At 43.9% G+C, this 14,478-nt stretch overlaps 1 protein-coding gene across 1 annotated transcript in view; it reads left to right on the top strand.

The window, feature by feature from the left end:
- Positions 1-14,478, top strand: part of LOC139265263 (adipolin-like) — a 100,714-nt gene that overhangs the window by 75,478 nt on the left and 10,758 nt on the right. The window contains exon 7 of the mRNA XM_070882204.1: positions 12,531-12,609. Within this exon, the coding sequence (XP_070738305.1) occupies positions 12,531-12,609 (79 nt within the window). The remainder of the gene's footprint in view (positions 1-12,530; positions 12,610-14,478) is intronic.

Raw genomic sequence — 14,478 nt, 5'->3', positions numbered from 1 at the left:
TCAGGGCTCTGGGACTGAGAGGGAGCAGTGCTCTCTGAAGAGGTAGCAAGGATCTCTTCTGCAGTGGGTTGTTACTATGCTAAACTGAGAGGCACTGGTGCAGTGAGTGGACAAGAGTCTATAGTTTCGGAGAGGCTGGGGAACAGCAACAGAAGCATGGGAGAATGGGACCTAGAGCTATTGTGAGGGAGGAAACAGAGCTGCAGTGAGAGGAGTGGCCTACATGGGAGGGAGGTAGGTAGGGCAGCCAGAGTTGGACTACTCGAGGAGGAGGCAAACCTGAGATGGAGAGGAGTAGAAGCTGAGGTCAGGTCTTGAATGAAGAAGAAGCCCAGGAAAGAGCAGAGGCTGGATAGAGTGGATAAAATGCCAGCGATGGGAATTTAGGGAGACAGGAATGTGGAAATCACAAAATGGCCAAAAAACATTTGAAATCATTTTTCCCTGTGATCTAATAGGGCCCAAATAGTTATTGCAGCAAACCGTGAAGTTACAAGCCAATTGTAGAATTACTAAAGTACAATGGTACACTATTACAACTGTACTATGGTACTATTGAAACATAGGAACAGGAGTAGGCCATTCAGCCCCTCGAGATTGTTCTGTCATTCAATTAAATCATGGCTGATCTGTACCTCAACTCCATTTACCCACCTTGGTTCCATATCCCTAATCCCTTACCGAACAAAAATATATCAATCTCAATTTTGAAATGTTCAATTGACCTAGCCTCAACAACTTTTTGGGGAAGAGAGTTCCAAATTTTTACTCATCATCATAGGCGGTCCCTCGAAACAGGATGCTTTTTTTGCTTCCACGAGTTCACAGGTGTTTCGATGAAGGACCCGATGTTCCAGTCCTGAACTCCAATTGAGCCTGTGCATGAATTTTTTTAACGTGTGGTGACCATTGCACACCAGCCATCACACGGGCTCAACAGAGCTAGGTCTTGGTCCAGTAGCAAGGATTAACCAAGACGACTGGAGACCTGCTCTGCTGCATGGACCTAGCGCGCAGACATGTCACAATGCTGCCCCTGGGCCCTTGGCTCTTCTGGACCCTGTACCCTCATTCGCCACACCTCCGCCACGATCTCTTACCGCTCCTCCACCAGAAACATTCACTGCATCTCGCCACAAACACTCGCCGTTCATCCGCCCCGACCTTCCCACTTCTCTGTACCTGGCCCTATCGATGTTCCTGCCCATGCTCCAAAACGGCGACCAGGATTTTGATGACGTCACCCAGTCGCCCACCTCAAAATCGTTGCATACGTTGCAGCAGCTCGTGCTGGAGGTTGAAGTGATATGTCACTCCAGCTCTTTTACTTGCCGACCTGCAGAACTGTTCTCTCGCAGGTTGGGGGGCCACGATGTCCCAGGACCACCGCTCCAGCTCTTTTATAGCCCGACCTGCGGAGCTGTTCTCTCGCTTTTTACTACAGTTTGAAACATAGAAAAATAGAAAATAGGTGCAGGAGTAGGCCATTCGGCCCTTTGAGCCTGCACCACCATTCAATAAGATTAGGGCTGATCATTCCCTCAGTACCCCTTTCCTGCTTTCTCTCCATATTCCTTGATCCCTTTAACCGTAAGGGCCATATCTAACTCCCTCTTGAATATATCCAATGAACTGGGATCAACAACTCTCTGCGGCAGGGAATTCCACAGGTTAACAACTCTCTGAGTGAAGAAGTTTCTCCTCATCTCGGTCCTAAATGGCCTACCCTTATCCGTAGACTGTGACCCCTGGTTCTGGACTTTCCCAACATCGGGAACATTCTTCCAGCATCGAACCTGTCCTGTCCCGTCAGAATTTTATGTTTCTATGATGTCCCCTCTCATCCTTCTAAACTCCAGTGCATAAAGGCCGAGTCGATCCAGTCTCTCCTCATATGTCAGTCCAGCTATCCCGGGATTCAGTCTGGTGAATCTTCGCTGCACTCCCTCAATAGCAAGAACGTCCTTCCTCAGATTAGGAGACCAAAACTGAACACAATATTCCAGGTGAGGCCTCACCAAGGCCCTGTACAACTGCAGTAAAACCTCTCTGCTCCTATACTCAAATCCCCTAGCTATGAAGGCCAACATACCATTTGTCTTCTTCACCGCCTGCTGTACCTGCATGCCAACTTTCAATGACTGATGTACCATGACACCCAGGTCTCATTGCACCTCCCCTTTTCCTAATCTGCCACCATTCAGATAATATTCTGCCTTCATGATTTTGCCACCAAAGCAGATAATCTCACATTTATCCAGATTATACTGCATCTGCCATGCATTTGCCCACTCACGTAACCTGTCCAAGTCACCTTGCAGCCTTCTAGCGTCCTCCTCACAGCTCACACTGCCACCCAGCTTAGTGTCATTTGCAAACTTGGAGATATTACACTCAATTCCTTCATCTAAATCATTAATGTATATTGTAAATAGTTGGGGTCCCAGCACTGAGCCCTGCGGCATCCCACTAGTCACTGCCTGCCATTCTGAAAAGGACCCATTTATCCCGACTCTCTGTTTCCTGTCTGCCAACCAGTTCTCTATCCATGGCAGTACATTACCCCCAATTTTGCACACCAATCTCTTGTGTGGGACCTTGTCAAAAACCTTTTGATAGTCCAAATACACCACATCCACTGGTTCTCCCTTGTCCACTCTATTAGTTGCATCCTCAAAAAAATTCTGGAAGATTTGTCAAGCATGATTTCCCTTTCATAAATCCATGCTGACTTGGACCGATCCTGTCACTGCTTTCCAAATGTGCTGCTATTTCATCTTTAATAATTAATTCCAACATTTTCCCCACTACTGGTGTCAGGCTAACCGGTCTATAATTACCCGTTTTCTCTCTCCCTCCTTTTTTAAACAGTGGTGTTACATTAGCTACCCTCCAGTCCATAGGAATTGATCCAGAGTCGATAGACTGTTGGAAAATGATCATCAATGCATCCACTATTTCTAGGGCCACTTCCTTAAGTACTCTGGGATGCAGACCATCAGGCCCCGGGGATTTATCAGCCTTCAATCCTATAAATTTCCCTAACACAATTTCACGCCTAATAAGGATTTCCTTCAGTTCCTCCTTCTCACTCGACCCTCGGTCCCCTAGTATTTCCGGAAGGTTATTTGTGTCTTCCTTTGTGAAGACAGAACCAAAGTATTTGTTCAACTGGTCTACCATTTCTTTGTTCCCCATTATAAATTCACCTGAATCTGACTGCAAAGGACCTACATTTATCTTCACTAATCTTTTTCTCTTCACATATCTTTAGAAGCTTTTGCAGTCAGTTTTTATGTTCCCAGCAAGCTTCCTCTCATACTCTATTTTCCTCCTCTTAATTAGACCCTTTGTCCTCCTCTGCTGAATCCTAAATTTTTCCCAGTCCTCAGATTTGCTGCTTTTTCTGGCTAATGTATATGCCTCTTCCTTGGATCTAACACTATCCTTAATTTCTCTTGTTAGCCACAGTTGAGCCACCGTCCCCGTTTTATTTTTAATCCAGACAGGGATGTAGAATTGTTGAAGTTCACCCATGTGATCTTTAAATGTTTGCCCTTGCCTATCCACCGTCAAAACTTTAAGTATCATTCGCCAGTCTATTCTAGCCGATTCGCGTCTGATACCATCGAAGTTACCTTTCCTTAAGTTCAGGACCCTAGTCTCTGAATTAACTGTGTCACTCTCTATCTTAATAAAGAATTCTACCATGTTATGATCACTCTTCCCCAAGGGCCTCGCACAACAAGATTGCTATTTAGTCCTTTCTCATTACATATCATCCAGTCTAGGATGGCCAGCCCTCTAGTTGGTTCCTCGACATATCGGTCTAGAAAACCATCCCTAATACACTCCAGGAAATCCTCCTCCACCGCATTGCTACCAGTTTGGTTAGCCCAATCTACATGTAGATTAAAGTCGCCTATGAAAATTGCTGTACCTTTATTGCACGCATCCCTTATTTCTTATTTGATGCTGTCCTCAACCTCACTACTACTGTTTGGTGGTCTGTACACAACTCCCACTAGCGTTTTCTGTCCTTTGGTATTCCGTAGCTCCACCCATACCGATTCCACATCATCCAAGCTAATGTCCTTCCTTACAATTGCTTTAATTTCCTCTTTAACTAACAACGCTACCCCGCCTCCTTTTCCTTTCTGTCTATCCTTCCTGAATGTTGAATACCCCTGGATGTTTAGTTCCCAGCCTTGGTCACCCTGGAGCCATGTCTCCATGATGCCAATTATATCATATTCGTTCATTGCTGCCTGCGCAGTTAATTCGTCCACCTTATCACGGATACTCCTCGCATTGAGGCACAGAGCCTTCAGGCTTGTCTTTTTAACACACTTTGCCCCTTTAAAATTTTGCTGTAATGTTTGTGTGAAGAATTGCTTCTTGACATCTTCTTCTTCTTAGGCAGTCCCTCGTATCGAGGATGACTTGCTTCCACACCAAAACAGGATGAGTTCACAGGTGTTTCAATGAAGGACCTAACATTCCAGGTCCCCTGAACTACATATTGAAGGGTGGATGATGCCTATGCGTAGATTTTTTTTAACATATGGTGGCCGGTACAGGAAGATGTGATTGCACTGGAAAGGGTGCAGAGGAGATTTACAAGAATGTTGTTGGCTATGAGGAATGATTGGAGATGCTGGGTCTGTTTTCTTTGGATCAGAAGAGGCTGAGGGGAGACCTGATTGAGGTGTATAAAATTATGAGGGGCTTGAATAAAGTGGATAGGAAGGACCTGTTTCCCTTGGCAGAGGGGTCAACAACCAGGAGGCATAGATTTAAAGTAATTGGGGGGAGATTTTGGGGTGATATAAGGGAACATTACTTCACCCGGAGGGTGGTGGGAGTCTGGAACTTACGACCAGAAAGGGTGGTCGAGGCAGAAACCCTCACCATATTTAAAAAGTACTTGGATGTGCACTTAAAGTGCAGTAACCTACAGGGCTACAGACCAAGAGCTGGAAACTGGGATTTGGCTGGATAGCTCCTGGTCAGCCAGCGTGGACACGATGGGCCGAAATGGCCTCTTTCCGTGCTGTAAATTTCTATGATTCTATGAGCCTTTTCTTTTGTACCTGTTCACCAGTTGTTAGTGATTTCTGTACATGGACCCCCTAAATCTCTCTGCTCCTCCACAGTTCCTTGCTTCTCACCATTTAGAAAATATTCTGCTCCATAGAAACATAGAAACATAGAAAATAGGTGCAGGAGTAGGCCATTCGGCCCTTCTAGCCTGCACCGCCATTCAATGAGTTCACGGCTGAACATGCAACTTCAGTACCCCATTCCTGCTTTCTCACCATACCCCTTGATCCCCCTAGTAGTAAGGACTTCACCTAACTCCTTTTTGAATATATTTAGTGAATTGGCCTCAACAACTTTCTGTGGTAGAGAATTCCACACGTTCACCACTCTCTGGGTGAAGAAATTCCTCCTCATCTCGGTCCTAAATGGCTTACTCCTTATCCTTAGACTCTGTCCCCTGGTTCTGGACTTCCCCAACATTGGGAACATTCTTCCTGCATCTAACCTGTCTAACCCCGTCAGAACTTTAAACGTTTCTATGAGGTCCCCTCTCATTCTTCTGAACTCCAGTGAATACAAGCCCAGTTGATCCAGTCTTTCTTGATAGGTCAGTCCCACCATCCCGGGAATCAGTCTGGTGAACCTTCGCTGCACTCCCTCAATAGCAAGAATGTCCTTCCTCAGGTTAGGAGACCAAAACTGTACACAATACTCCAGGTGTGGCCTCACCAAGGCCCTGTACAACTGTAGCAACACCTCCCTGCCCCTGTACTCAAATCCCCTCGCTATGAAGGCCAACATGTCATTTGCTTTCTTAACCGCCTGCTGTACCTGCATGCCAACCTTCAATGACTGATGTACCATGACACCCAGGTCTCTTTGCACCTCCCCTTTTCCTAATCTGTCATAGGTCCAAAGTGGATGACATCACACTTCCCCAAATTGAAGTCTATCTGTCACAGTTTAGCCCACTCACTTAATCTAGCGATGTCCCTTTGTAACTTTCTGCTCCCATCAACATTATTTGCTGTGCCACCTAACTTAGTGCCATCAGCAAATTTGGATATGCGGCTCTCTATTCCTTCATCTAAATCATTGATAATAGTGAAAAGCTGAGGCCCCAGTATAGATCCCTGGGGAACATCACTAGTCACATCCTGTTAATTAGACTACATACCCATTATCCATACCCGTACCTCCAAATCAATTCCACAACCTATATAAAAATGTTGTCTCCAATTCCATGTGCTTTCATTTTTGCTTACAGTCTCTTGTGTGGAATCTTATCGAATGGCTTCTGCAAGTCCATTTAAATAACATCCCGACATCCAGTTCTGGCTGAGCAGAACTTTTCTCCAATTAAATACTGGGACGACCGAAGCCATTGTTTTCGGTCCCCACCATAAATTCTGTTCCCCAGCACTGACTCCATCCATCTCCCTAACTTCTGTCTGAGGCTGAACCACACTGTTCGCAACCTGGGTGTCACATTTGACCCTGAAATGAGCTTCCAACCACATATCCGCAGCATAACTAAGACCGCTTATTTCCACCTCCGTAACATCGCCCGCCTCCGACCTTACCTCAGCTCATCCACTGCTGAAGCCCTCGTCCATGCCTTTGTTACCTCTAGACTTGACTATTCCAATGCACTCCAGGCTGGCCTCCTATATTCAACCCACATAAACTTGAGGTGACCCAAAACTTGGCTGGCCATGTCCTAATTTTCACAATGTCCCATTCACCCATCACCATTGGTGCTAACTGACGTACATTGGCTCCCGGTTAAGCAACGCCTCGATTTCAAAATTCTCATCCTTGTTTTCAAATCCCTCCATAACCTCGCCCCTCACCATCTCTGTAACCTCCTGCATCCCCGTAAACCCCTGAGATATCTGCGCTCCTCTAATTCTGCCCTCCTGAGCATCCCTGATTATAATCGCTCAACCATTGGTGGCCGTGCCTTCTGTTCCTTAGGTCCTAAGCTCTGGAATTCCCTGTCTAAGCCTCTCAGCCTCTCTACCTCTCTTTCCTCCTTTAAGATGCTTCTTAAAATCTACCTCTTTGACTAAACTTTTGGTCATCTGTCCTAATTTCTCCTTATGTGGCTCAGTGTCAAATTTTTTGGCTTATAATACTCCTGTGAAGTGCCTTGAAACGTTTTACTACGTTAAAGACGTTATGTTGTTATTCTAGACACTCCATTATCTACTATGTTAGTAACCTAAAAAAAATCAACTAGGTTGATCGTATAGTGACAGTTTTACTTTGAATCTAACTCACGGTGTACCTATCCTGGGAATATTTGATGGGATATTGTAGAGACACCCTTACTCAGCATCTAACCCAGATGTAGCTCAGCTGGGAGTTTTGATAAGATACTGTAGAGGGAGCATTACTCTGTATCTAACCTGTGTTGTTCCATACTTGGGAGAGCTTCATATAGCACAAAAGAGCAACTTTACTCTAAATCCAGCCAGTGTTTTACTTGTCATGGGAGTGCTAGAAAGGGCAATGTAGGAACCAACCAGGGAGCAGGCTATTTTCGATCTGTAATTAATGATCTCGTAGTAAAGGATCATCTAGGGAAGAGTGATCGTAGCATGTTAGAATTTCAAATTCAGTTTGAGGGTGAGATATTTGGGTCTCAAACTAGTGGCCTGAACTTAAATAAAGACAATTCCAAAGGTATGAAGACAGAGTTGGCTAAAGTGTATTGGTAAAATAGATTAAAGGCCAAGATGGTCGATAAGCAGTGGCAGACATTAAAGGAGATATTTCATAACTCTCAGCAAAGATATATTCCAGTGAGAAAGAAACACTCTACAAGAAGGATGAACCATCCATGGCTAACAAAGGAAATTAAGGATGGTATCAAATTGAAAACGAAGACATACAATGTTGCGAAGATTACTGGTAAGCCAGAGGATTGGGAAATTTTTTGAAACAGCAAAGGATGACTAAAAAAATAAATAAAAGGGGAGAAGATAGATTATGAGAGTAAACTAGCAAGAAATATAAAAACAGACAGTTAGAGCTTCTGCAGGTATATAAAAAGGAAGAGAGTAGCTAAAGTAAACATTGATCCCTTAGAGGATGAGACTGGGGAATAAATAATGGGAAACAGAGAAATGGCAGAGACTTTGAACAAATATTTTGTATCGGTCTTCATGGAAGAAGACGTTAAAAGCATCCCAATAATAATAATCAAGGGGCTATAAAGAGGGAGGAACTTAAAACAACCACTATCACCAGAGAAAAAGTATTAGGCAAAATAATGGAACTGAAGGTGGACAAGTCCCCTGAACCTGATGGTCTGCATCCTAGGGTCTTAAAAGAAGTGGCTGTAGAGATAGTGGATGCATTGGTTATAATCTACCAAAATTCCCTGGATTCTAGAGAGGTCCCAGCAGATTGGAAAACTACAAATGTAACGCCCCTATTCAAGAAGGGAGGGAGAAAGCATGAAACTATGACCAGTTAGCCTAACATCTGTTATTGGGAAATGCTGGAGTACATCATTAAGGAAGTAGTAGCAGGACATTTAGAAAATCATAATATAGTCAAGCAGAGTCAGCATGGTTTTATGAAAGGGAAATCCTGTTTGATAAATTTGCTGGAGTTCTTTGAAGATGTAACGAGCAGGTTGGATAAAGGGGAACCAGTAGATGCAGTATATTTGGATCTGCAGAAGGCATTCGATAAGGGGCCACATATAAGGTTACTGCACAAGATAAGAACACATGGGGTTGGGAGTAATATATTAGCGTGGATAGAGGATTGGCTAACGAACAGAAAGTAGACAGTTGGGATAAATGGGTAATTTTCAGATTGGCAAATTGTAACTAGTGGGGTGCCACAGGGATCAGTGCTGTGGCCTCAACTATTTACAATCTATATTAATGAGTTGGATGAAGGGACCGAGTGTAATGTAGCCAAGTTTGCTGATGATACAAAGATGGGTGGGAAAGCAAGTTGTGAGGAGGACACAAAGAAGGGCATATAGATAAAGTGAGTGGGCAAAAATATGGCAGATGGAGTATAATGTGAGAAAATGTGAGGTTATCCACTTTGGTAGGAAGAATAAAAAAGCAAATTATTACTTAAATGGAGAGAGACTACAAAATATTGTGGTACAGAGGGATCTGGGGGGTCCTTGTATATGAAACACAAAATGTTAGCATGCAGGTACAGCAAGTAATTAGGAAGGCAAATGAAATGTTGGCCTTTATTGCAAAGGGGGATAGAGTATAAAAATAGGGAAGTCTTGCTACAATGTACAGCGTGTTGGTGAGACCACACCCGGAGTACTGCGTACAGTTTTGGTCTCCTTATTTAATGAAGGATATACTTGAATTGGAGGCAGTTCAGAGAAGGTTCACTAAGTTGATTCCTGAGATGAAGGGGTTGTCTTATGAGGAAAGATTGAACAGGTTGGGCCTTTACTCATTGCAGTCTTGAAGAATGAGAGGTGATCTTATTGAAACATATAAGATTCTGAGGGGGCTTGACAGGGTAGATGCAGAGAGGACGTTTCCCCTCATGGGAGAATCTAGAATTAGGGGGCATAGTTTCAGAATAAGGGATTGCCCATTTAAAACTGAGATGAGGAGGAATTTCTTCTCTCAGAGGGTCATGAATCTTTGGAATTCTCTGCCCCAGAGAGCTGTGGAGACTGGGTCTTTAAATATACTTAAGGCGGAGATAGACAGATTTTTGAACTATAGGGGAGTCAAGGGTTATGGGAAGAGGGCAGAGAAGTGGAGTTGAGGTCAAGATTGGATCAGCCATGATCTTGTTAAATGGTGGAGCAGGCTCGAGGGGCCCAGGTGGCCTACTCCTGCTCCTATTTCTTATGTTCTTATGTATATTTGCTCTGTAGCTAACCTGTATTGTACCTGACTTGGGAATGTTTGATGCTTACAGTGGTGACCTAAAATGGAAAGAGTTTAATTCCCCCAGTGCTGAGGTCCTTATCTGAAAATAGTTAGAAAGGTTTTTTTTTCCAGCGGCAGTTTTGCTGATCCTGAGCAGGAAAAGCAGCCCACATTCCCTGCGTGTGTGCTTAAAGGAACTGAATGAGATCTATTTACAGGATCTGCAGTTACTGTGGACAGATTATAATCTCTGCATCTTCCTCTCATCCCTTTCACTGTCTGCAACAAAAATTCAAACAAAGCTCAGTCCTGTCTGAGCATAAAAACAGAGCCTCTTTCACTGGCAGTGATTGGCCCTGCAGTCTTTTTCTGCTCTTATCCCTGACGCACAGTTTTGATGTTGCTTTGTCTGGACAAGCAGCAACTAGAAGGAAAAGATTTAGTCGTGAAACTAACACTTGTCTTCGGCTAAGCAAAACCTTTGTATATACAGCACAGCCCCTGATATCCTGGTTACGGGTGACAATTCACTCCCATCTGGTACTGTACACTGTGCATGCACCTCGATGTCAGACATTGTCCCAACTTGCCGTGCAGGGATTTGAACTGACACCATCTCGGTTTGAGTCCAGGACCATAACTAGTACCCTACAACAATAACTTGCAGTTATATAGCACATTTAACGTGGTAAAACATCCCAAGTTACTTCATAGGAGCATAATCAGATAACATTTGACACCAAGCCATATAAGGAAATCATGGGCTCAATTTTCCCCAAAGCATTTTTTTGGAGTACTTGAAGAGTTACGTCTGATTTTTTGGGGCCCAAGTACACCAAAAAAAAATTCTAAAGTTAGCGAAAACAAACGTAGGTCCCTTGCAGTCAGATTCAGGTGAATTTATAATGGGGAACAAAGAAATGGCGGACCAGTTAAACAAATACTTTGGTTCTGTTTTCATGAAGGAAGACACAAATAACCTTCCGGAAATACTAGGGGACCGAGGGTCTAGTGAGAAGCAGGAACTGCAGGATATCCTTATAAAGCGGGAAATTGTGTTAGGGAAATTGATGGGATTGAAGGCCGATAAATCCCCGGGGCCTGATAGTCTGCATCTCAGAGTACTTAAGGAAGTGGCCATAGAAATAGTGGATGCATTGGTGATCATTTTCCAACAGTCTATCGACTCTGGATCAGTTCCTATGGACTGGAGGGTAGCTAATGTAACACCACTGTTTAAAAAAGGAGGGAGAGAGAAAACGGGTAATTATAGACCGGTTAGCCTGACATCATTTGCCCACTCACCTAACCTGTCCAGCCTTTTACTGTCCTCCTCACAGCTCACACCGCCACCCAGAGAAAAAAAAACTTACCTAAAAAAAACGTAACTAACTGAGTTACGCTGGTGCAAATTGATTGGGAAAACTGGGAATTTTTAAGTTCGGCCAGAAAAAGCAGCCTACTCCAAAAAAAACCAGTGCAAATACTGGGGAAAATTGAGCCCATAAGGAGGTAAGTTTTAAGAAGCCTCTTAAAGGAGAACGGAGAATGAGGTCGAGAGGTTTAGGGAAAGAATTACAGTTGTACAATATTCCTATATTACAGTCATACAATGTTACTATACTACAACCATCCAGCATTACTATATTGCAAATAAACACTGCTGCTATACTACAATCATTCAATATTACAACCATACCTTAGTAGTATATTAAAGCTATAAGGATACAATTGTACTGCATTATAACCATACAATATTGTAATATTACAACTTTATATTACTACTATAAAACATTATACCATAGCCATACATTGCTATATTATTACCAATATCATTATATTATATTACAAAGGTACTATATGGCAAACCATACAAAATACCATACAATATTACTATATGACAAGTATACATTACTATTCCACTACCATAAGAAATATTGTATACTGTAAAAACAGGGTAAATGAGGAAGATTTGTTTTTGTCTCTTACTGTACAGCTCGTGTGTGGCACACATGGGTAAATATATCTCTCAGTGTGAATAGTGTTCTCCAATTGCACAATAAAGCAAGGAGGTTTAGAGTTCAGGAGACGAGAAAATAGCATGTGAAAGATTTATTGCAAGGTTCATGAAGCTGGAACAGAAAGAATAGAATTTGATAAATATTTGAAAAGGAAGAAGGTAAAAGGATATGGGGTAAGTGCAGGGAAATTGTATTCAAGTAGATAGCTCCAGTTAAAGAGTTAGCATTGGCACAGGTGCAAGGGGCAAATGCCCTCCTTCTGTGTTTTAATTTATACGACAGAGTAAGATGTTGGTGATAAATATCCAACCCTCACCCTCCCCGCCCCCGTTGCCAAGGGGCATTTTACCTAAAGTTTAGATTTCAGGGCAGAGCTTGGAGTGCCATGGAGCAGTGGGTCATACTATGTCAATCACCCTACCTTGCTCGTGACCCATCTCAGTCACTGTGGGAGGGAGAGCAAGCTTCTTCCTTGGGAAAATTGGAGGGAGTCTGGACAGGTTAAGGATCAGGGCGAGCTAATCAATTAAAAATACGTTTTCAAAATCATTACAAATAACATAGAACAATCTCTCTGCCTCTCTGACAGCTCCCTGGAAACAGTTTATGGCCTGGATAGCAACAGTCAAATATTCACCATGTTTGTCAGTGGCGCCCTCTATCTGCAGGTAAGAGATCCATCTTGTAATGCACCTCATGTATCTGTCCTCCATGAATCAGACCAACAGGCAATTAACCAGGACTTGCAGACAACGTCAGATTGTAACTACAGTCTCTGCATGTGTCACATATATTACACACAGTAAAAGGGAACAATTCATTCCTGTCAGCTTGTGCGTATCTTAGCTCCCGTGCCTGTGCTATTCACAAAGGGTAAAAGGGAACGATTGACTCCTGTATGGCGACTGTGCATCTCACTTTCTGTTCCTGTGCCTGTACAACACATATAAGGTAAGTGGGAAGAATTCAGTCCCATTTGATGGCCTAGAAATTGGATCAGCATAACACAGGTGCTGAAAGGTCCAATATGGGGTGCGATGTGCACATGCTCATTCCCTACGGGATAAGGGTGCTCTGTAGTCGACCGCTTGAAACAGGTGTAAGCAAATCGGGAACATAACGCCTATTTCAGACTTCATCCCAAAATCGGTTGGTGTCTGAGTGCAGCGTGCTGCAGCCAGTTCCCTCAGGCACAGAGACGACAAACCAACCATCCTTAAAGGGACCGTAAGAGACTGCCATAAAAAGGTAAGTTAAAAACCTTCTCTGAATGTGGAGCCAGAAGCAGGAGTGCTCTGACTACCTCCTCTCCCGATCTCCACCCCTCCCCGATCTCCACCCCTCCCCGATCTCCATCCCTCCCCGATCTCCAACCCTCCCCAATCTCCACCCCTCCCCAATCTCCACCCCTCCCTGATCTCTTCCTATCAACGATCTCCTCCTATCCCCTATCCTTACCCGGTCCCATCTCCACCTGTCCCCGATCTCCTCTTATCCCAATCTCCACCCCTCCCAGATCTCCTCTTCTCACGATCTCCAACCCTCCCCAATCTCCTCCTGTCCCAATTTTCACCCTCCCTCCTGGACTCACCTTTGCTCCAGTGCCGGCAGCCCCGCCAGCTAATCTTCACCTTCTTTGGGACCATGGCACTTGCCTCGTGGGGCACACCTGGTGACCCGAGAATGCTGGTTGCGTCTCACTGACGTAACAGGACTAATATTGTCCGAACCTCCTGCTGCTCAGTTTCAGCACGGCGCTTACCATCTGCCACTGGACTCGGAGCTGAATTCAGGCGCAAATCAATTTAGAGGCCGGTGTGTTTATCAGTGACAACTCTTTAATGTACAGCCACACACGGCATGCTGGCATGACAAGAGACAGCACAGCAGGGACAAAATTTTAAGTCCAACTGTTTATTTGCCTCCACGAGTTAAGTCTGAAAATGTGTTTGGAATGTATTAATTACTTAAATACCTGTATGTTGATATTGCACTTAAGATTTCAAGGAATTTTGCAAAGTGCAATAAAGAGCTAGTGTTCCATTCCCAAGCACTATAATCCTTCACCAGATGTGAACTACACACATTCACCAATAAATAGACATGTATAGGTGCACTGATGTATATTAGAGAACATATATAAATAGAAAACATCCAATCGGTGATCGTGCTCTCACCTCCAACCTTCACCTCTCTATTTTATTGATGTTACAATGGTTAGTGCTCCTCTGACCCGTCCTCTCTTGTTCCACCAAAACCCCAAATCCCCTTTCCTCCTCCCCCCCCACCAACCCCGCCACCCCCCCTCGTATCCTCGCTGTTGGACTCAAGCCTCAATGCACTCTCCTACTAACTCATTTCTTCCCTGAACCACAACTATTTGCAACTCCACTTCCATCAGTCTTACAGTCTACAGACTTTTTAAAACCTAATCACTGCATCCTGATTTATCTCATCTTCACTCCTGCTGGTGTCCTGCACACTTGTCTATTTTTACACTCGCAGAAAAATTCAACTCCAAACATAAAAAATATATA

This window comes from Pristiophorus japonicus, chromosome 6, assembly GCF_044704955.1.
Source record: "Pristiophorus japonicus isolate sPriJap1 chromosome 6, sPriJap1.hap1, whole genome shotgun sequence".
NCBI lineage: Eukaryota > Metazoa > Chordata > Chondrichthyes > Pristiophoridae > Pristiophorus > Pristiophorus japonicus.
Note: the sequence above shows the minus strand (reverse complement) of the source record. Positions and strands in the feature narration are given on the sequence as shown.